The sequence below is a fragment of the Notolepis coatsorum genome, assembly GCF_963971535.1.
Source record: "Notolepis coatsorum genome assembly, chromosome: 5".
NCBI classification, from domain to species: domain Eukaryota; kingdom Metazoa; phylum Chordata; class Actinopteri; order Aulopiformes; family Paralepididae; genus Notolepis; species Notolepis coatsorum.
In genome coordinates this window covers 101540876-101565534 of record NC_140169.1, presented here as the reverse complement: position 1 = coordinate 101565534, position 24659 = coordinate 101540876, and the positions used below count along the sequence as shown (strand labels likewise).

The following is a 24659-nucleotide window of genomic DNA, read 5'->3' as shown; positions in this document are numbered from 1 at the left end:
CTGAGAAAGTGAAAGTTCAAGATAAACCAGTTCATATAAAATAAATTCTGACTGTTTAAACAGTTGTCATTACGTAAGGCACATACAGCAACAATGGAGTGCTGGTTTACATCTGACTGGCAGACAGCTATTCAAATGACAAGTGTGCACTACAGCTTTTGCAATAAACTTAATTGAGTGGTATATTATGTATATTGTAAATTTCTAATGTTTTAAGTTTGAACTATATTTCTGGGTAGACTAGAGTAGTTTTGGGTAGGATAGTTTTGCAGTAGTTCCAGTGTGAAGTAATTAGTAGCTTGGGAAACTATGCTTTCAAAGTAGTTCTATTTCATTCTGGCTTTCGCTCAGCATCATCTGCACTGTACTTCACTTCGTGCACGTGCACTGAATAAAAAATTCCACCATGTACCTTTACATCCCAACATTCGTCTGGCCACACCCCCATCCGCTTACCTTCATAAGCAGGTGTGTGGTCACCTACTCGCCTCCTTCTTCACTTTCACCACAAGGAAGTGCCTCGGTAGATCCCACACTTGACGAGGTTGTTAGCTGAAGAAAGTTGAGACGTGTTTACATTGTTGCTTGTTTTTTTCTTCTCTCATATATTTCGATAGAAAAAAACTAAGTCATAATGTCTACTTCGGGGAGTCGCGCTCGCAATGCTACTCTTCACCAGCGGTTCTCCATTTCCGCCTCCGTCGTGCGTCTTGGAGCGGGGCTGAGACCTCTCTCGTGGTCGGCAGCCACGCCCGGTAGGTGTCCGATGGGTAGTTTGCCTCTCCAAGGAGCTGGTGCGCCTGTGCGATGGCCTGGTTCTGGCTCTGGTTCCTCTGCTTCCGGGGAATTGTCCGCTGTTGGGCGGCCGGTTCCCTTGGTTGCGGGGGATTTGAGACGCAAACTAACTTTTTGCGTCAGCTCGCTCCCGTCGCAAGATGGTGGCTTGCAGACGCGAACGGCCCGGTTTTGGTGAGTTGCTGGAGCCAGGTGAGGATGCGTCGGTCTCTACATGCGCGATGGAGACAGAGGACTACATGATAGAGGCGGACGGGTTCTTATTTGAAGGCCCGGTGGAGACATGTCTCCCGCCCGTCCAGGTAACACTGGAGGGGGGTGAGATGTCTCCTTGGGGCGCCTCGTTCGAAGACGTTGGGGTAGAACCTCTGACTTGTCGGCGGGATGCCCTGCTATCAGCCACATCGGGGTGTGGCTCCTTGACCAGTAGTAGCCTGCTGTATGTGAGGGATGCGGGCTCGGAGGAGGAAAGTCTGCAGGGGGAACTGCGTGCTTTGTTTCCCGAGCTCATAGCGGCGGCGGCAGTCGCAAACGGCGTGCCGCTGCCGCAGCCACTGCCTGTTCCTGTCCCTGATGATCTCATAGGTCATCTATGGCAACGTCGCCCGGTGAGAGGGGTGGACGTTGTCTACCCATTTTTCCCCTCAATGGCGGCCTATGTCCGTCAGGGCCAGGTGGTCTCCCACATCATAGGCCTTACCCCTGCCTACGTGCAAGTCACGCAGGTGGCGGGTTTGGTCAACGGTATGAAGGAGGGCGTGCCACGGCTTGATAGGCCAATGGCGGCGCTCCTTTGTCCGGAGGTGGTGTGGGAGCCGTTACGGAAGCCGGTTCCCCAAGGGAAATCGGCGAGGCGGTTGGCATCATTTATCACCGGAACACAATCTCTAGCTGCCGCGTCTAACATCGCGCAGCTGGCAAGATTCATGTCCGGGATATTGACGGGCGGCACGGAGCTGACTGATGTACAACATGACCAGCTCGCCCCGTTGGCAGGAGCCATCCTGCATCTGACTCAGCCGCAGGCTATAGCCGCTGGGAAAGTGCGCACCCTGGCAACTCTGGTCCAGCGCCACCTTTGGCTGGAGCAGGCGCGCGTGCCGGAGAAGAAGAGAGTTCCACTTCTGACGGCACCCCTCTCCGATGCTGGACTATTCGGGACGGTCCTGCAATTGATGACCTCGACTTGCAGAGAGATGCAGGAGGAGCGATCCGTGCTCCAGCCTCATTTCCCCCCTCCCGATGTCGCCGGTGGAGTCAGACGGCCGCCACGTCGTCGAGCATCTTCCACCGTGGCCGCCGCTGCCACCACCGCCACTGCTGGACCATCGGGGAAGAAGGCCAGGAGGAGAGAGGGCGCCTCCGCTACGACAGCCGGCCCATCTACACCCGGAGGCGACGGTAGGGATCGTCGAGACCAGCCGCCGATCGTTTACCGTCCCTCCGGTGCTCCACGAGGTGGCAAATCCCGAGCGGCTCGTGGCAGGCGTCGCTAGGACCCAGTGACTTTTTCCCCCTGTGGTCCCCTCTGTTTCCCTTCCCGGCCCCACCATGATATGATTTTGTTCGAAAATAAAGAGTCCCCTCTAAAGGGGGACTGTATTTTTTGTTAACAAACTGTGTGTTTATTCACCAAACATATGATGGGGTTGCAACGTGTGAATCTTCACTAGTATGGGTTGATAGGAGGGTTACGTTCATGTTAGAGCTTAAGCAAGGCCTGCAGCCTACACTCGGTTGAAAAAGGGTTTTTTCTGCCTCGGCCTGAATCTCCACATAAAGGTAAAGGCTAGTTGTGTGTTCTGTTGCTTACACAGTGATATTGAGCTACAACACTGTTGTGTTGGGTTTGCAGTAATGCTCGTATGAAAACGTACCACGGCTCAGCCGTTCTCTCTCTCTCTATCAGTGTTTTTTCTGTGTTACAACATGGATGCGGGTGTAGGATTCACACACACACGCGACTTGGTCTTGTTATAAACCCCGTTCACAGATTGTCTGTGGTTAGCGTGCATTGTATTAGCTTGCGCTATTCATTAGGGTTGGGCTTGTGAGGGGGTACCGGATAAACCCCTCCTTCCCTCTTATGATTGGTCAGGGGGTTTATTCCTCTCTTGTTAGTTCAGTCAGGGCCAAGCTGTTAGGCGGCTTGGCAGGGAGGGGGGGGGGGTTCCCGGACTCTGCACAGGCAGGCGTTGAGTCTTGGGTTTCCCCCCGTCATAGCACACGTCACTACGCACGTTGCTATTGGACGATGGCTTCCGTGAGTTAGACCCGTATGTAAGGTCTGTTATTGTCAAAGTGTCGGGATAGAGCGTAGGAATTAAGGTTCCACTACGCTCGATATATGTGTAACTTGAGTCGGTTGGTCACATGACTCAAGGTTACCATGGCTTTTTCAATCTATGGCTCACGTGGGAAGTCTCGCTGGGGAGTTCCGTCTATCCTCTGTGGTAGGGATGACGGGATATAAAAATGTAAACAGTTTTTATCCTCGGCTGCGTCAAGTGGGATTCATGTCAGTCGGTGTTTCTTTCTTTTTTAATAAAAGAGTGTGGAGTATATGAAGCACCACACCCTTCTTGTCGTTCTCCCAGGCGCCTTGAGGGATCGATGTGGGGTCTGGTTAGACTGTTCATTGATGTGTTTTGTGTCCCGACGCATGCATAGTGCTGGCTCGGGGTGTTTCTGATAAGAATCATGCGGGTGGCTAGTACGCCTTGGTTGCTTGTTATTAAAACAGCGTTTTTATAAAGCAACTGGGATGGGTTTTTTTTCCTCTTCCGAAAGCCTGTTACTGGGTCTCGACGGATTCTCGTTCATATCTGGGGGATGTTAACGGAATAGATCAGAACATAGGTAGAGGGGTCTGACGCCCTGGGGGTGGGCCACCGAGCACGGTTCAAACCGGACCATCTGGGTGGCGCCCTCTTTTCATGTTTTAGATCAACACGCATATCTGCCCCTTCTCCTGGAGTAGGCATGTCGGCGTGGTTAGGGCACGGGACTGGTTCTGGTCACGCTGGTCCAGGTCAGTTAACCCGTTGTCCGCCGGGGATGCAGATCTGCTGTTCTGGTACCCTGAGGGACTTGGGCTTTTTTCAGGGGAAGAAAATGCCGGGTCGGCCCGGGTGTCACAGGGTTAGGCGTTATGGAGACCCTTTGTTGGGTACTCTTTTGTACCTGGCACTATCTCCTTTCTTTCGCTCCTCTCTCACGCATGGCGAAGAGGGGGCTGTTGGGGTGGTCTTCTGGACTCCCTCTGGTAATCCTGTGTGCTTCCCGGGCCGCCGGGCCCGGTCCGAAGTAAAGTTTTGTTGATACCGTAGGCCTGGGATAACCCTTTTTTGGAAACTGAAACACTTGTACTGCGGTATAGCTGGTGTATACCCGCAGGTGTGTTTTGGAGTTTTTTCTTGAGGGGTTATAGGAACAACCACCGTCTGTACCGAGAGGGTAGTTGATTCCCTGGTATGTTGGAGCAGAGTCAACTCCCAGGTTGCCCGGTTGAGTGTGCCACTGCACGTTCATGACGTCTGCCAATCCTGTCAGCCTTCTCTGCCTCGACCCCTCTGGGTGTTTTTTTTTTAATGGAGGCTTTGTCATGGTGATCAACAACGCCAGCATACGCCCCTTCCGCCGGGGCGGCTGTTTTCAGCTGACTCCTTTGGCGCCTGTCTCGTCCGCAGTGCTCCAGGCTCAGGTTACAGCCTGCTGCCTGGTTTCCCCGGTGCGCTGCCTGCTTCCGTTGGTTAACCTTTTTTGAGTGCTTACGGCCATGCTGACTGCCTGTTCTGCAGGGTCAGTGTGCCAGGCGGTGTGCTATTGGGGGGAAAGGGCCCGCTCTTGGAGGGGCCTTATCCGAATACGCTGGCGATGTGGGGGGCGGTGTCACTAAGTGACCGCCTGGTGGGGTCTTGATGCCTGGCGTCATTGACCTCTCCGGGCCCCCTTTTTCCAGGGGATCCAGTCCCTTCAGTGGGTCTGGGTCTTCCTTCGCGCTCCGCTGCTACAGCCTTGCCACGGGGTTGGGTTTGCTCTTGACCCCGTGATTTTGGGGGCAGTAACGAGGTTGTTCCTTCCGTTCGTTCCCTGGTGGCATGCGGGTTGTGCGTGTGTGTAGTCGTGGGGTCAAGCCACGGTCTGCTCACCCTGTGCGTTGAGTTGCTTGAGTTCCTCTTCGCACGGTCGGATCCGTCTCCCTCCCGTAAGCCTCCAATAGGGGGGGTATCCTCCATTAGGGAGGGTCGGGGGGCTCGGTCCTCCCTGGTCTGATGGTTGTGGGGGGCCTCAGCGGGGTACATTTGTCGGGCTATGGCTCCCGCTCAGCCTCTCTTGTGCAGATGATGCTGAGCGAAAGCCATAATGAAATAGAACGTAAGGTTATGTATATAACCAAGTTCTATGAATTATGGCGACGCTCAGCATCAGACGCCGCTGCGGCCCTTGATCTCGCCTTGTGGTGAAAGTTTGGGAAGGAGGCGAGTAGGTGACCACACACCTGCTTATGAAGGTAAGCGGATGGGGGTGTGGCCAGACGAATGTTGGGATGTAAAGGTACATGGTGGAATTTCTTATTCAGTGCACGTGCACGAAGTGAAGTACAGTGCAGATGATGCTGAGCGTCGCCATAATTCATAGAACTTGGTTATATACATAACCTTACGCTAATGTAGCTTATGCTAGTGCATACAGTACCATCTCCTCTGTCTCCACCCCTCTGGCCTCCGCCTGGGTTGTAGCCTGTCTGTGTGACGCGAGGTCTGCCTGCATTGACCTGAGTGTCTGTCACCCCCCCTGTCGGCCCATCATGGCAGTCCTCGCCCGTGTAACCGTGGCAACACTTCCACTCCATCTCTGTCACCATCTTGTAGGCCACCTTGTACCTGGGCCTCCTGTATGTACGATAGCTGGGGACGAAGAAGAAAAGCAATATGAACTCAATATAACTTTACTGAGTGAGATCTATGTAAGGATGATTTTGTTTGTTGCCTTTTCTCTCCCATCCCCCAATCATCGTTATGCCAATCAAATCAAATCAAATCAAATTTATTTATAGGGCCCGACAACACACGTTAATGTCCCCATGGGCCGTACAGATCTTCTTTAAACAAGTCAAGAAGAAAACATAACAATAAGTCAAGAACAGAACAAGAACACCATAAGGTGCAAACATTTTTAGATGGATGCAAATAAATGAAAGAATGCAAGCACTCCCAGACATACCCCACGCGAAGGTAAGGAAAAACTCACTAAAACCTAACAATAGGGAAAAAAGCTCCACAGGCAGTGTGGAGGAGAGAAACCTTAGAAGGGCCATTCAAGGGGGGATCTCCCTTCTTAGATGTTGGTGATAGTAGTGTTGCAGACGGACAGTTGGTAAGCATGAATTCCCCCCTGGTTGTTGCGCTACCCTGCTATCGGTCTGGGGAGGGTGTAGACTACCACCAATACATGTGGAGTCGCCAGCCACTACCTCTGCCTACCAAGCAAAGTCAAACCAAAAGCACTTTTAAAACAAAGGTAAAGGCTAAATTATGGGAAGAGCAAATGGCTCAACAGCCATAGGGCAGACAATCTGATTCCAGGGCTAGAGTATAGACAGGGGGTACTGAAACTCTAGTTCTTCCTAGTAGGCTATTATGTGCTGTGTTATTATGTTGTTATGTTTTTATGTTTGAATTTTTTTATTTCTTAATGTTTTTATATTTTTATGTCTTCCATCGAGGACCACCTTGGAAATAAGTATTTTAATTAATGTTTTTAGGTGATACAAATTGGTCATGATAATTTGTTTTTATGATGTGTTTGTAATTTCCAAATTACAGATGTGGCGACTTTCATGGGTTTATGTGATGTTTAAGACACATTTTAAAATACAGTGGAAGCCAATGGCAGTGGTGGAATTGCCAGAAAATAACTTTTTGTATCAAGGGAAGAATTACTTGCAAGTAACCCACATGTCAAAAAGACTGGATCTGATTCGTCTTCCAATATAAAAGATGGTAAATTGTGCATTCATATAGATAGCGCTTTTTTTCCTTCTCCAAAGTGCTTTACAAATGTGTTTCCAATCCTTACATTCACCCATTCACTCACACATTCACACACCGACGATGGAGGAAACCATGCAAGGTGCCAACCTGCTCATCGGGAGCAATTAGGGGTTAAGTATCTTGCTCAGGGACACTTCGACACGCTGCCCGGGAGGAGCGGGAATCAAAGCGGGAACTTTCTGATTACCAGACGACCGCTCTACCTCCTGAGCCACTGTCGACCCCGAACAATATCTCAAAAACTAAAATGCATGGTGAATGTGCTATTTGCATGAAATTCAATTATTCCCAGTTAAAAAAAATAGATCAGATAGGTTCCTTAACCCTTTCACTACCACACTACCAAAGGGTTAACCCTTTCACTGCGACAATACAGAAGGTTAACCCTGTAACTGCCACTTAACCCTTTCACTACCACACTACACACTACATAAGGTTAACTCTTTCACTACCACACTAACCGTCTGTAATGTGGTAGGGAAAGGTTAACCTTCTGTAGTGTGGTAGTGAAAGGGTTAAAATGGAGGGAACGTAAGCCTTGCAAGCCAGAAGAAATCTTTCTGAGGCTATAAGGGAAAGCGTTAATATACTGTAGGGCAGGCCATTTTAAAAAACAAACAGTCACAGGCGTCATGGATGGGTAAACACAGTCGCGGCAAACAACATCAATAATGAATCCAGTCAGTTTAGGTGACCATGCCAGTTAATTAGACTATGTTTTTGTTGCCTCTAATGACCACCTCATCGATCTTGCAGACGTTCCAGGAAGACATGTTGAAATTGAGCGGAAATTATGCCTACAGAGGCCAAACCTTTCTATGAGGACCCAAACTCTGACTGTAAGGGGATATCCACGTTTTTAGTTTTTTTACCCATCAATGACTGAAAGTGCCTGTTATGTTCCCAGCTGTCTCTGGACGGAGCCAGCATGCAGGACCATAAGCCGCCACCACAGTGCCCCTTCACATCCATTCAGTTGTAGGAAAGAAAGCACAGTATGCTGGTAGTTGAAGAGTTGCTGATGAGACTCTACTGAGGTGAGGATATGAATCTGTGCCAATTTTAATTATGTTTTAATATCAGAGTCAGAGTCAGAGATTTTATTTGCCATGTATGGACGAATCCACATTGGAATACAGGTACAGAGCCAAACACTGTGTGTCTACAACTAATCCAATACAGGAGCAGAGTAGAAACAGTAAAAAAAAAAAAAACAGACTAGGATAATATACAAATCTAGCCTTTGGAGTTATTCAGGCTGCGCACAGCACTGGGGAAGAAACTCAGAGTAAACCGAGAGGTAGATCAGTGATAGAGCGGTAGCGTCTGCCCGACGGGAGGGGGACAAATGCCAGACAAATGCCAGATATGTCACAGTTCATTCAGCTGTGGGCTAAATAAAAAAAATTCATTGAAAACAAATGTAATTTTTGGCAAACTGTTCTATCAAACCCCCCTATAATTTGTTATTCATCTCTGTGGCTGAAGAGACCTGTGGCTCTCTCAATAACAATGTCATAAATGTAGCGTCGCCGGAAGTCTGGATAAAGATTTACAGCAGCTTCACAGGCACATTAACAAGCTCCCACTGTAAAACTTCACCAGGGTCTCTGCTCTTAGTGCCAGGCCACAGAACAGCTCAGTAGGTGCTGGGTAGCAGAGACCCTTTTCGGTGCCATAGAAAAGATTTCAACTTCCAACTCCCTGCTCTGGCGGGAGCGTGAGAAGCGAGCCGACATACTCTCAGAAGAAAAATGAAAACAGGGCTCAGAGAGAGGGAGTTAGAGAGAGAGAGAGAGAGAGAGAGAGGGAGAGAGAGAGAGAGGGAGAGAGGGGGAGAGAGGGGCAGTAGATGTTTTTACGGGGTAGAATGGCTAGACTGTGGTGCCTGGAAGCCCTCTCGGCTTCATGCTCTGGCCGCTGCTCTGGGCAAGGCAGGCAGTGAGGGGATCAACCAGACAGACCTGCTAAAAATATTACTGTCAACACATTTTTTAAGACTTAAAAAGAAAACAAGAGCGGTACTGATTTGATTACTTTATAATACATTTCCAATTTTGAGTGATTATGTTGTTTTCTTTGTTCTCATTTGATATATTCCTGATATTGATACTGCACCTCTCTCTCTCTCTCGATCTTTCTCTCTCTCCCCCCCCCCCCCTCTCTCTCTCTCTCTCTCTCTCTCTCTCTCTCTCTCTCTCTCTCTCTCTCTCTCTCTCTCTCTCTCTCTCTCCCTAGTAGGGGTAGGATCTAAGAGAGGTAGTGTGACCTTCCCCGCCTGGTCCTTTATGTTATCCCTGGATTTTTACTCTTTGTTTTGCCCCGTGAGTTTTGTATCTTTTTGTTCCCAGACAATTGGACTTTAATTGTTCCTGTGGTTTATTTTTATACGTTGTTTTATTTGTTTTTTGAGAATGTTCGGTATTGCTTTTTGTTTGGACGTTTATTCCGTTTTGTGTTTTTGTTCTGTTCACCCATAGTCCTAGTATTTCCCTGTTCCATAGATCTTTGTATAAAAAATATACCAGCTGTTGTTTTTAATTTTTTATATTATCTTTTCCCTCCTTCTTTTTTCGTTTTTCTCCCCTCCCAATAGTCGTTATGCCAATTCCCAATCCCCTTCCTGGTCGTTGCGCCCTCTACCCCCTGCCGTCGGTCTGGGAGGGCAGAGACTATCACATGCTTCCTCCGACACATGTGTACCCAGCCCACCACTTCTTTTCACCTGGCAGCGCGGACTCTCACTGAGAGAGTGTAACGTGTGGAAGGTCACACTACCTCTCTTAGATCCTTCCCTCGCTGTGCAGGCGCCCCGACCGAACTGTAGGAGTCGCTGTCCACAACGACCCAGACCCACCCACCAGCTTCCCTCCCGCTGACTCTGCCAATCGAGCCAGTATGACGGCCGGCCAAGCCGGAAGCAACGCTGACAGCTGGATTCGATACCAGTGTCTCTTGCGCTGGTGACAAGCGCATTGTCCGCTGCGCCACCCAGCCGCCCCAGCTGTTGGGTTTTATTCCATTCCTCGTCTCATCTCACTCTGTGTCTGCACTCTAGTGTATTCTTAACAAACACGTTGAATAAGATTGTATGGTCATGAGCATGCTTATCTCTTCTAGGAAACTACTCTAAAACCTTTTAGGAAAAAGGAAATTTTCAACTCAATTCATGTCTACATGAGATTGAAGTCAAATCTCATGATACAGTGTGAATGGTTGTATGTCTCATGAGACAATAGGGAGCTCAATGGCTTCTCACATAACTCTCAAATAGTCTCAAACAAGGTTATTTGTTGCTCCTTAGGTTCCTTTAGGGGCAATAATTCAGACATCAGTTGAGCACAAAGTAGCATCTAAATGAGTAACTCACGTTTCTCCTGAGATTGAAGAGACAGCCAATAAGCAACACTATTTTCCTATGGGAACTGCATTGCAATTATTTTTTTTATCTAAGTCCATAATATAGTTAGGCTACATGTGGCAACAGCTTGACTGGCACAGAGGACAATGGCCCAGAGGGTCAGAGTTTTAACGGAAAGAACATGAAGCAGTTGTCGAGGTGGAATCCGGAAAATGTAGTCTACCAGATTTGTGCCCAGTTTTATATCCCAAGTCCATACCTTGAGAAACCCTCTGTCTATGGATGTGGGTGGCATCATCTGCAAATGTTATTTTATTATGGGATTTATCATGTACACAATCTCCTGCTCCCAGTTTGATTGACCGAACAATACAAGTCCAACCGCATCTAGAAAATGGTATGAAAGATGGGGAGGGTGATTGGATGGTGGTTGTGACACTTTTCTTCTGCAAAGACCAGGGCCCTCATTCATCAACGTGTTCTACGCACAGATCTGTGCTTACCCTGTGCGTACGATCATTTCTAAGCAAAGAGTGGGATTCATCAATTTCGATTTGAACTTGACTCCGTGCTTACATCTACGCACAGGTCAGACCAGGCGTACCTGGCGCCCAGTGGTAGAATATATTATTACAACAAGGAAATGAGCTTCTGTGCATAATAACACTGGCATGTTCTGTACGAACCGTAGTTCATTATAGTTCATTGTAAAATAGCAACAGTAGTGTAATTATGGTCAAAACCCTATAAATAGCATTTGGAATAATAGATCTTTCTCTCAGAATGAATGCAGCATGGTTTATATAGCGTTATCGGAATATAGGGGGTGTAGGCTACTGACTGACTGCGCTCCGCGTAGCTTGATTGATTGATTGATTGAAAAGTCGCGATTTGGAATAAAATTGAGGAGAACTTTAATCCCTGGGTATTTTGGGCAGCCGAAGGTGCGCACTCTAGCCATTACAAACGGATTTCCCTTCTCAACCATACATCGTTAGTATAATAATCAGTGGCGTCGCGTGGGTAAAATAACAGGGGAAGCCAAAAAAAAATTATAAAAAAAAAACATTATTCAACATTTTTATTAATAATTTTTATTTTTTTTTTATTTTTTTTTTAAGTCAAGCAGTCACCATGTACACTACAGTATGGCTCGGCGGCCAGTCAAACGTTATTTTTATTTATTTAACAGATTGCAGAATGGGTACAATACAGTACGGCTCAATACACATTTACGATGAATTGAAAATGGGGGACCCTGATGTAAACAAGACGAAAGTCTTTCTCTGGTCTGCATCCCCTTAACAATTGTATGTATTGAGCTGTACTGTACTGTACCCATTCTGCAATCTGTTAATAAAGTTTTCATTCATTCACACACAATTGTATAAGGGGATGCAGACCAGAGAAAGACGTTTGTCTTGTTTACATCAGGGTCATTAATACTGCTGGAGCATTGGTTATTTTTTGGTCCGATTTTTCCTTGCGCGATTTTGCGCGCCGCGTGGGAGCAAATTCGAGACACATATTCGGTTGCAAAAAGGTGTCCCACGGTCTCCTCTATGGCCGTGAATATTTTCACGCGGATCGGAATCACGGCGCGCCCGTGGGACACTTTTCCGTTTCGGCGAGTTTATTCCACGCTTTCTGTTTTCCTTTTCTAAGCATTTTAGGGGCTACATGTGAATCAGTAAAAGTTGCGGGACGCCCAGATGTTTCCACGATAGAAAGCTCGCGTGGATCCCATAATAGGCTCACTTAATACAGCGTTTTTAAAATCACGCGACATTTTCAGGGTCGCGAGCCGACCTTTTCCCCTCGTTTTCGATGATGGAAGTGATTTAGGAAAAGCTTCGGCACGCCGAGAGGTCCCCGTGGATTTAATCTCGCGAGGATCGGGGCAATATTCGGCCCGTGGGAACAGTTACGGGTTAATACAATGTTCAGAGTGCAGAGGGGAAAATATGGCACCTGCCCCGCCTCCAGGTGGAATATTATGCTGAACGTCTTCCTCCCAGCTCCGTTTTAAACTTTTAGGGTGTGGCCAGTGGCAGTCAGCTCGAATCTGATTGGCTAGGATCGGATTTGGAGTTTGGACTCACTCTATAATGCTGGAAGCCTGGAGAAAGAGACCTACCCACTGCTTCTCTCCTATACTAGCTGCAGTAGTGAGCACAGTCTGACAGTGTGTTAGAGGGAGTGAGAAGGAGAAGAGGGAGACATTAAAAAAAAAAATAAAATAACACAGATGCACAGATGAAAATGAATGTAAACTATATTAAAAAAAAATTATATTTTAATTTTTTTTTTTTTTTTCATATTTCATATTTCATAATTTGATATGAAATTTATAGGGAGGCATGGCTTCCGTTGGCTTCCACAAGGATTCGCCACTGATAATAATAGCCCTGTTTATGTTTGTTTTCGCTTGTGTTCTTGTATATAGTGTAATATCAACCCAGTCCATGTCATCCCCATTGTTTCCCCAATCTCCTTCCACGAATTCATCGTCATAATGCTATCCTTGTAGTCTTTAGACCCGCTATTATATAAATGTTGGTACTTTCGGACCTCCTCTGCAATACGTTCCTGCATTTGATTCATTTTAAACAAACAATTAAACAAGTGTAATGAAACAATACACTAGCTATCGAGCTCCTGTCAGAAAGTTTTCTTTTGGTCTCGAGCTCCTGTCAGAAAGTTTTCTTTTGGTCTCGAGCCAGGAACACTAGAAGTGACAGACAGCCCCGCCCCCATTCACTACCAACCAATCACTGCTACGCAATACCAACGCAACGGGTCTTTAGATTAGATTTTGGACACAGGTACGCAACGCCCAAGCAACACAGTCTACAAGACTGTCTGCAACAAGCGCGCTGAAATCGCGCCGATGTTGTGTTGAAGTTGCTTTGAATTTGCTGTAGCATGCAGAGGCCTTTACGCACAGATATGTGCTTAAGCCGTGCGTACGACCATTCCTAAGCAAAGTGTGGGATTTATCTATTTGAACTTGTGCTTGACTTTGTGCGTATATTTAAGCACAGGTCGGACCATGCTTAGCTGACGCCCTGTGGTAGAATATGGGGACTGCAGACGGACGGCATAGATCAGTTGCATGCATTAGTTTCAACGTGGAAATAAGCTTGACTGACGTGTTCTGTATGACCCCCGTAATTCATTATAGTTCATTGTGAAATAGCGATATTAGTGTAATTATTGTCAAACCCTAAATAGCATGTGGAATAGGTCTTTCTCTCCGAATGAATGCAGGTTTATATAGCGTTATCGGGTGCACTGACTGCGCTCGCAGGAACTGTTTTCAGAGATAGCATCAGATAGGGATGAATGAATGAATGAGGGGCAGTCTAATTGCAGAGAGAACATAATATTAACTAGAGTCCACTACCCGAGACACCTCCTTCATTTGTACCGCAATTTGGGACCCAAATTGGAGCTATAAGCTTAAAAGCTTTTCGTGCTTATTTGAGAAGGTCCAGCTGCAGACAGCAGAGAGACAGACAGACAGACAGATAGACACTGTTCCACAGTGTGTGTGTGTGTGTGACCACTAGTCTCCTAGTAGAGACCCCCCCCCTCTGGACCACCTCCCAGTAGAGACCCCCCCCCCCCCCCCCTCTGGACCACCTCCTAGTAGACAAGTTTTCTGAAATGTATGTTTATATATGCAAATGAGGCACTTCTCCATTAAATATGTGGACATTTATGGATGCAATAAGGCAAAATGAAGTAAAATAAACAACTAAATGTGTGTTATTGACGTTTTATTGTCACTAGTTTCATAGAAGACATGTTTAGGAAACAAAATATAACAAAATCTCAAAATCAACAAAAAAAGTATATTTGCCTATTCACCTGCAGTGTCTCGCCTGAATCCTCATCTTCGTCTTCTTCCTAGAGAAGTCTCTACTAGGAGGTGGTCCAGAGGGGGGGGGGCTGAGTCTCTACTATTAGACTAGTAGTCACACACACACACGCACGCACGCACACACACACACACACACACACACACACACACACACACACACACACACACACACACACACACACACACACACACACACACACACACACACTGTGGAACAGTGTCTGTCTGTCTGTCTGTCTCTCTGCTCAGTCTGCTGTCTGTCTCTCTGCTGTCTCTCTCAAAATAGTATAAGTGCTATCTTGGCCCTGAGAGTTGCTCTCCGGCTCTGCAGCTGGACCCTTCTCAAATCAGCACGAAAAAAGCTATACGCTTATAAAACGATTTAATATGCTAAACTTCGTTTTAAATTATTTAATTCACTTTTGTTTATTTCATAAAGATTTTCCCGACATAATGCTACCTGCCTCGACCAGATCCGTGACTCTGTTGTGATACAGATGAATTATCTACTCAGAAAGCTTATAAAACGATTTAATATGCTAAACTTTGTTTTTAAATTCTTTAATCCACTTTTGTTTATTTCATAAAGATTTTCCCGACATAATGCTACCTGCCCCGACCAGATCCGTGACTCTGTTGCGATACAGATGAATTATCTACTCAGAATAGTATTATAAAGTGGCTATCTTTTATGCTGTAGATCACTGCTGGTATGTGCGTGCAGAACCTTTATTTCAGCGGGGACTGTAGTATTTATTTGACGTTACTGTACAATATATGTGTATTAAAAGACGGAGCTGTCTTTTATTGTATTATAATAATTATTCATATTAAAAATAAATTAAGAAAGGCATTCTTATTCCAGCATGCATTAATGACACTAACTGGCAACGCAAAACAGTGGTTAATGGTCTTTATTAGTGTTTGCGGTGTCCAGGCAGCAATGGTCTTTTAGGAAGTTAATAGATATAATATCCGACAGTGTACAACACCCTCGGCTTAGTCCACTTTTCCACATTTCATGGGGGTGGTCCATTACCGTATATGGTTAATCGGGGCGGTTCTGGTATGCAAATACGTGAAAGTGTGCACGAGCCTCATCATAGGACCAAGGTGATATTTATCATGACAGGTGTGCGTAGGACCTGTGTACGCACGTGTGATGAATCCAGTTTTTTTTGTGCGTGCACACATTCTAAGATCTGTGCTTAAGTATGGAAATATAACATTTTCTACGTCACGTTGATGAATGAGGGCCCTGGAGGTATTGTATTCACTTGCTTGGTCTAACAAAAAAATCCTAGGTAATGGAGTAATGGAGGTAATTTCCACCAAATTATATAGTTATTATCATAAATTGTTATTCCATTAAGACCCATTCTCGTCTTGTAACGCTTGTGTAGTTTGCTATTATTTCACTGTAGTGCAACATGAGCATGTCATCGTGTTCATTCTGCATATCTGTGGGCTTGTTCTAACCTCTAGTTAGGCGTTTTAGGAGTTCAGTCAAGAGGCACTCAATCACCACATTACACACAAATGTAATTAGGAGTTTATTTCTTAGCATATCCCTTTGAGACACTGACATACAGACTGTATAAGTAGGCATTTTGCCAGAGAGGTCAGAGTGCAGGGTCAAACAATTTTGCAGGCCTCCTGGGTGTACGGTGACATGCTTCTACTTTGACAGGGATGGACAATTTGGCTCTTGCGGGGGTTGAACCAGTGACCTTGCTGATGCAGAACGATCTCTCTCTAACCCCACCAGGCCTGACTTGTAACCCCTTGAAGAAATTCCTGGCTTGAGACCCTGCGTTTGGGTTCAGGTGACCTTCGTGTGTTGCCAGTCAGAAATAGCTTGGTTACATGTTATCACTTTTATAGGTATTATTTAGAATTCATTTAGACTCACAAGTATGTCAGGAAGCATGCCATGTTTGGCTGGTTACGGTCAGGTGAAGGTTAGGCAAGGAAATTAGATGTTATGGTTAATAGTGTTAGGTTAAAGTAATGGCTAGAAAAGGTTACGTTTAGGCAAGTACAACCAGTAAGTTAAATACATTTGCGGTAAACATCATGGTTTGATGTTTAAAAACTATTTATATTTTATTATTATTATTTATTTTTTATTATATTTTACATTTATTTTCAATGTAATGTCTTATTTCAATATGGTAGCTGACTGGGTGAGGAAAGGTATAATGTCAAAAGAGAGAGAGGGAGAGAAGAATGGAGAGACAGGTATCTGAATCAAAAGGGGAAGGAGAGAGGAGTGAGTGGATGAAAAGAGAGGGAATGGTGAAAGAGAGAGAAACAGAGACACAATTAAGCATTACATCACGCGACGGAGTGTGTTATAGGAATTAGATCACGCCTATGGGTGGTTGTTAGACCCCCATAGGCGTGATCTAATTCCTATAACACATGACTTCAAGTGGTGTAATGTCTTTTATACAATGGCCGAATTCACCCAACCTTATTGCTAAACACACAGTAATTGAAGCATAATATTATGGAGATTTATCCACAAAACCATCAGCAGAAAAAGTAGGTAAAAAAAAATAAAAAATTGCCTCTGTGTCTAGAAGCAGAGGGAGGTTGCTTCAAAGCATGCCATCTAACTGCTAGAGCCACACTCCGTTATGCACACGTTTACAGACATACATGACATACAGATAGACAGTACTGCTATATCTATACATTTATGACATACCAGATTTACAAATACAGTACTGTTTTTGTAGGGTGATTATGGTTTATTTATATTGAGGTTCTGGGGTCACGTGGAGTGTGTTATACGAAATACCCCCCCCCCTCCACCCCACCTACCAATCTCCTACCTACCAACCTCCTCCAACATACAGTTTCTTCGTCAAATGTATATACTCTCTTTTTTAGACTCTTGTATCACAAACAGTACTGTATTTGTAAATCTGGTATGTCATAAATATATAGATGTAGCAGTACTGTCTATCTGTATGTCATGTATGTCATATATGTTATGATGCATTGAAAATGGGGGACCCTGATGTAAACAAGACGAAAGTCTTTCTCTGGTCTGCATCCCCTTAACAATTGTGTCTATTGAGCTGTACTGTATTGTACCCATTCTGCAATCTGTTAATACAATTTTCAATCAATCAATCAATCAAATAACAACCGGTAACTTCACTGTGCTTCTTAAACAATGATTGGTGTAAATCGTGTCGGTGCCCGCGGCCAACGCGAGAGATACTGGTATCGAATCCGGCTGTCAGCGTTGCCTCCGGCTTGGCCGACCGTCATACTGGCTCAATTGGCAGAGTCAGCGGGAGGGAAGCCGGTGGGTGGTAATCTGGTCGTTGTAAACAGCGACTCCTACAGGTCGGTCAGGGCGCCTGGACAGCAAGGAAGGGAGATGGTGAGGGTAGTGTGAGCCTCCCACACGTTACACCTCATCAATGAGAGTCCGCGCTGGCAGGTGAAAAGAAGTGGCTGGCTGACTCCGCATGTATCGGAGGGGACATGCGATAGTATCTATCAACCCTCCCTAGACCGACCAGTGGGGGGCACATGCGAGCAACGACCAGGAAGGGGAGGGGGGAATTGGCATGACGACTAAATTGGGATGGGAGAAAAACACAGAAAAACAGGAGGAGAAAAAGTGGATACAATTTTCTTTTTACAGACTTATATTATTCAGTGAGACTGCCAGCCAGCTTTTGCACGACAGACACCGACACAGAGAGCACTCAGCCTCAGAACTTCCCCTGCGATTTATATTTTGTTTTACAATGGGTCATGACAAACCAATTACATAATCCAACATTGTGTAAACAACTAACATATTCCAGGTGAGTGTATCTTTTTTGAATGAGTCGTTATGACGCAATCAATACATCCATTCATAAAGATTATTGTCCGCCATCTTGGTTTCATTCGGAAAAGACGAACGGCGGATTCATTCGAAAAAAAGTAATTCGGTTGTGGGCGGGTTCTGGGGTCACGTGGAGTGTGTTATACACAATAACAACCGGCAACTTCACTGTTTCAGCCAATCAGAATCAAGAAATGTGCATGCCATTGTATAAAGAGGTTTAGAGAGAGAGAGAGAGAGAGAGGGAGAGAGAGAGAGAGAGAGAGACAAACATACACACACACAGACAAAGACATTTTGAGAGAGTTAGAGAAAGATACACAGACAGAGAGTTTTAGGCCCTGTCCACACGATCACGGGTATTAATGACACAGTTTTTTCTTTTTTTTTATTCAAAAAAATAAAACTCTAGAGAGACAGAGAAGTGGTTAGAGAATTAAAGAGAGAGATAGAGAGAGAGATGGAGAGATGGAGAGATAGAGAAAAACAAAAACAGAGACAGAGTTAGAGAGAGACAGATATATAGTTAGAGAATTAGAGAGAGAGAGAAACAGAGAGTGAGAGAAACAAAGACAGACTTAGAGAGTATGAGTTAGAGAGAGAGAGCGAGAGGGGGTATGAATGAAGTACTGTACTAGATACTCACGCCACTCTAGGGCACTGCCCCCAGGCACAGCGCTGGTAGTCTGGCTTGACGTAAGTCTCCACCCCATCCTCCATCACACAGCTGATGGTACGTGTCACCACATATGCACACCAGTTCCTGTCAAAACACACGCACACACACACACAAGGAAATTACAGATTAATCATTGTATTGCTATTGGCGGTTGAACAGTATTCTGATATAGAACAGAATAATAATCAAAGTAGGGTCAATGTTCTCAATTTTTCGCAAGTCCAGAGTCAGATGCAGACATAAACATGGCAGCCTTTACCCACGCACACGCACGCACGCACGCACGCACGCACACACACACACACACACACACACACACACACACACACACACACACCTACACACACACACACACACACACACACACACACACACACACACACACACACACACACACACACACACACACACACACACACACACACACACACACACACACACACACACACACACACACTCTCTCTCTCTCACCCACCCACCTACACCAGTTCCCAGAGACTGTCTGGGTGCTACTTCGCCCTCATGCCCTCTGACTCCCCCCTGAACTCTAAAAATACGACTGACCCTGGATCAGACTCCATCAGAGAGATACAAGACACAGGCACCCTTTTGTCCTGACCCAGGACAAGACAGTCGTCCTCTATCATCATTTTCATATCGGTAAATTACCCAGCCCCCCCCCCCCCCCCCCCCCCACCCGCCCCCTCCTTTCCACCAGCATTTCCTTAGTGGTTATTATGCCCAATTAGTGTCAGTCTATGACCAGTTGTACGCCGAACAGCGAGCGCTGGAAGAGAGGAGCTCCTTCATGCTGGGATATCAATCACCAGCTTACCTTGTGTGTGTGTGTGTGTGTGTGTGTGTGTGTGTGTGTGTGTGTGTGTGTGTGTGTGTGTGTGTGTGTGTGTGTGTGTGTGTGTGTGTGTGTGTGTGTGTGTGTGTGTGTGTGTGTGTGTGTGTGTGTGTGTGTGTGTGTGTGTGTGTGTGTGTGTGTGTGTGTGTGTGTGTGTGTGTGTGTGTGTGTGTGTGTGTGTGTGTGTGTGTGTGTGCCTGTCTCTCTCTCCCTTCTCACACTGTCTCTCTTCCCTCTCTATCTGTCTTTCTCTATCTATCCGTCTGTCTCTTTCTCTGTTTGTCTGTCTCTCCCCCCTCTCGCTCTGTCTGTATCTCTCTATGTGTCTGTATGTCTCTCTATCTCTCTGTTTGTCTGTCTCTCTCTCCCCTCTCTCTCTGTTTGTCTGTCTCCCCCCTATCTCTGTCTCTCTCTCCCCTCTCTCTCTATCTCTCTCTCTCTCTCTCTCTCTCTCTCTCTCTCTCTCTCTCTCTCTCTCTATGTGTCTATTTATCGGTCTCTCTGTTTGTCTCCCCACTCTCTCTCACTCTCTGTCTTTTTCACTATCTTTCTGTTTATATATGTAGATAACTGCTGACTCCTAACTATAGGAATCCAGTGCCTTAACTTATATCTGTATTTATTTATATTTAACTTTTTGTTATCTACTTTTCATATCATGTATACCCCCCCCCCCCCCCACACACACACACACGCACATACGTCTTGTCTTATCTTTAATCCTTTATATCTCTCAACCTTTGAGGTGCCTTTGAGCAAGGCACTGAACCCCGAGCTGCTCAACTGTAGTTGCACTGTGCTGTGCAGCTCCCAGGAGGGAATATAAGTTGTGGAACTGGGTGATTATGAAGCAGGGTGTTACGGTAAGTGTGTTTACTATGCTAGCCAGGATAAGTAAAGGTAGAAAAGAAGTCATGCTAAGTTTGTGTCCACATCTTATCACAGCCTTGCCATCATTCCATTCTCCTCTCTCATTATCTTCTATTATTTTCTTCTCTCCTCTCTTATTCTCTTCTTTCATCCTCTCTTTTCTTCTCTTTTCTCTCTCGTCCTCTCTTCTCCTCTTTCATCTTCTCCTCTCCTCTCCTCTCCCGTCCTCTCATCTCTTCTCTCATCCTCTCCTCTTTTCTTCTCTCCTCTCTTTTCCTCTCCTCTCTTCTCCTCTCTCATCATCTCCTCGCTCATCCTCTCCTCTCCTCTCATCCTCTCCTCTCTTCTCCTCTCCACTCCTCTCTCATCCTCTCTGCTCTTCTCTCCACTCCTCTCTCATCCTCTCTGCTCTGCTCTTCTCCTATCCTGTCTCATTCTCTTCTCTCATCCATCCAGCCTTAACCACCATATCAGTAAGTCAGTCCAGTATAAACATACACCTCATATTACACTGTACTCTAAACACGGTATGGTGTAAAATGCCTGATGTGTCTCTAGCTGCCTTTGCTTGCTTTTGCACCACAGTCTGATTGATTGTCAAAACACACAGGTACAGAAAAAGTTCACTGTACGTATAACACTGGCCTTTTGGAAATAATCTATTGCTTCACATACACACACAGTGTTGATTCATTTCAAACTTTCCATTGACTCACCTTATGACCTATTTCAACTCTCTTCTCTAACTGTAAGCTTGCTTCTTTAAAATGCATGTGTCATCATTCCATAGAGAAAAAAAGTTTTTTCTTTTTATGGAAGATGAATATTCTTTTGAATGTGTCATAGAGCCAAACATATTGGAGAATGCAGCTCCAAACAAAACCTTTACAGGAGTCATCTTGGACTTGACTCAAGCGCTTCTACTGGCACTAAAGATTGGGGTTTTCAACTTGAATGTTTCTATAGTCAAGGGCCTTAGGGAGATATGTTTGCACAAATAGACCCCTGGGGTCGCCATGGCAGCCAAATCCAATATGGCTGTCACCTGAAAAAGGTTTTGGCTATAACCTTTGAACCAGAGCAGCTACAAACACAAACGTGGGGTCTATTTAATTTTTTCTGAGCATTCGAAACACATATCAAAACCTTATATTTACGATTGGGTGTGTCTGGACCCCAATTTTGTATATTTCCAAAATAGCAGTTACCCGGAAATGGGTTTTACCATAACTTAGAGCATTAGGAACACATTAAAATACTCAGATCTATGATGTTGTAATCTATCTAGATAACTCTAATTAGCATATTACCAATATGGCCACTATCCCAAAAAAAATATTTAACATACATTTTCACTCAGATGGAGTGGAGAGTTTTTTTTTTTTTTTTTTGTATCTACTTTTTCTCCCCATTTTCTATTTTTCTCCCTTCCCCAATTTCGAACGCTGTTGGCCATGCCTCCCACAAGCCGGCTGCAATGTGGATGAAGCCTTGCATCACGTGTCCCCTCCGGTACTCGAGGAAACAGCCGTCGCATCTTTTCACCTGTACAGCGCAATCTCTCAGCGGCGAGGGTCTGCGTGGGAGGGACACGCCGCCCTCGTTGCTTCCTGATTCTACTGCGCAGGCGCACCAACCGACCTGTAGGAGTCGCTGTCCACAACGTCCGATCCCCACCCACCAGCTTCCCACCCCCTAATACTGCCAATTGTATTAGTATGAACGACCAGCCAAGCTGATAGCAATGCAGAGAGCTGGGCTCGAACCCAGCGTCTCCTGCATTGGTGGTGAGCGCCTTGCCCACTACACCACCTAGCCGCCACTCTCCGAGTGGAGAGTTTATTGAAATTGTATTGTAATTGTAGAGGTGCTGCAGGCAGCTTCTACTGGAATAAGGCAACCTCTGTCCAGAAAACTATCACAGATTTCAGTAAGTGGGGCTTGTACTGGGACTCCGCGATCAAGACGTGGGAACCTCACTGGACCCCTCTTTAAAATGCCAGTAAAGCCTGCGCCAATGTGCGCCATCCTCCTCTGCTGCGGCTGCAACAAGTCAATGCTGTAAAGCTGGAGTCCATTGCACCTCGATATGTGGATGTGAGGGTGCTTGTACTAACAATGAGGGTCAAGATGAGGATATTTGAATATCCCCATCCCCCCCAGACACTTTTGTTGTTTTTGTTGTTATTTTGTTTAAATTCAAAAGACCATTGGTCAGTATTGATAGCATTTGAATCGTATGCTGAGTATTGATGGATATGGGTGTTAACTGTGTCACTTAGAATAGGTTCTACACTCTATTTGTACAATTGTTTCAATAAGAATTATGTAAGGGTTTGTTTGTTTTCACCAGTTGGATCTTGATTTGTTCCTACAACTCTACACTCAATATGGGTGAAAATGTGTTAAATATATGTTTTGGGATAGCAGCCATATTGGTCAAATGCTAATTAGAGTTATTGCGTTTGTAGCTCATCTGGTTCAAAAGTTATAGCCAAAATATTTTTCAGGTGGTGGCCATATTGGATTTGGCTGCCATGGTGACCCCAGGGGTCACTGGCTTGGGCGCCCTCGCTAAATCATTACAGCATGCCCTGGGCTACATCTGGGCCAAATTTGGTGCTTTTAGACTGATTTGCGTGAAAATATCCCTAAGGCCCTCAACTAATTGGGATAAGGCCCCCGAGGACTCAGGACTTGTTGACATGTTTACAGCTTACATCATCAAGCAGCATAACATAACAGAGCTGTGTGTTCTACCTGCTGCATTACACCGTGGTGTGCTGAGATGTGTTAGATTAGGCTGTTGACTTGTGCTGTTCCGCACTACGACACATTGTGTTGATTTGCATCTTATGAAATGGGGGTTCATGGCCTATTATTAATAGTATCAATGTGGGGTCCTTGACATGAAAAAGTTGAGCACTTTTTATTCAATATATATATTTTTTTCATAGTCTATCACAGTGTAAACTAAAGTACTGACATAATCCTCCAAGTTCTCAAAGAATAGATTGCACAGTAAAACATTTTCAACCCAATAAATCCTCACCATGTAAACAACAGCCAGCAGTAGTGTCTCAAACAGGTGGCATGTGCTTAAATCACAGACCGGCCGAATGAGCTCTTACAGTAACATGACCGTCTGGACTTGAACTCACGGACCCTGGCTCACCTAGTACTGCTTAAATCAACTAGTGTTAATGAACCCAAACAACTCAGGTCTCTCTCCCCATCGTCCTTCATTATCCTGAAGTATAGCTGAAGGTGTGCTGTCCCTGACTGCATGCTAGTGTGTTAAAGAAAACATCACAACATGTGTTAAAGTCTATGCTGTTCCTCATACTAGCTCTGGCTAGTTAGCTACACAAACCAATGCAAAGTCTATGGGGTCAAGCTCCTGTCTGTACAACCTGACTGAAGACAACTGAAATATACTCCACAAAGCACACAAAGTAGATTTCCGTTGTCTTCAGTCAGCTTGTATAGACGAGAAAGCTTGAGACCATTGACTTTGCATTGGTTTGTGTAGCTAACTAGCCAGAGCTAGTATGAGGAACAGCATGGATTGTGCTGGGAAAGGACTCTACTGATCAACACACTGGTAAGTAGGAAATACGAAAAATCTGAACTATACTGTACATAGCAGCCCAGTTTTATAATTGTTATTATGTTTGTCTGTCCGTCTGCAACACTACTATCACCAACATCTAAGAAGGGAGATCCCCCCTTGAATGGCCCTTCTAAGGTTTCTCTCCTCCACACTGCCTGTGGAGCTTTTTTCCCTATTGTTAGGTTTTAGTGAGTTTTTCCTTACCTTCGCGTGGGGTATGTCTGGGAGTGCTTGCATTCTTTCATTTATTTGCATTCATCTAAAAATGTTTGCACCTTATGGTGTTCTTGTTCTGTTCTTGACTTATTGTTATGTTTTCTTCTTGACTTGTTTAAAGAAGATCTGTACGGCCCATGGGGACATTAACGTGTGTTGTCGGGCCCTATAAATAAATTTGATTTGATTTGATTTGATTTGTAAAGTCCTTATTCAGTACAGCCTTGGTTGACGCGCTCAAGCGCTTTTCCTTATGAAATCAGCCGAGTTGAGTTGGTTTGTGTTATCTGAAGGGTATTTATTGCATTGTAACTTGAAGCTTGTTTTAGCGTGGATGTGTTCTTACCATACAACATGGAGGTGTGCTGGCTCGTCGGCGTTGCGCAGTGTTCTTGTTTCCCATTTCAAATGTACCGCTTTCTGCGGTCAAAAACCGCCTGGGCTGCGTGCCTTGCATACCAGTGTTCCTCTCAC

General features: G+C 45.4%; 1 protein-coding gene across 1 annotated transcript in view; it reads right to left on the bottom strand.

The window, feature by feature from the left end:
- emilin1a (elastin microfibril interfacer 1a) overlaps positions 1-24659 on the bottom strand; it is an 81142-nt gene that overhangs the window by 26581 nt on the left and 29902 nt on the right. The window contains exons 2-3 of the mRNA XM_084314935.1: positions 18601-18717; positions 5494-5705 (exon numbers count right to left, since the gene is read on the bottom strand). Of these exons, the coding sequence (XP_084171061.1) occupies positions 5494-5705; positions 18601-18674 (286 nt within the window). The 5' untranslated portion in view covers positions 18675-18717. The remainder of the gene's footprint in view (positions 1-5493; positions 5706-18600; positions 18718-24659) is intronic.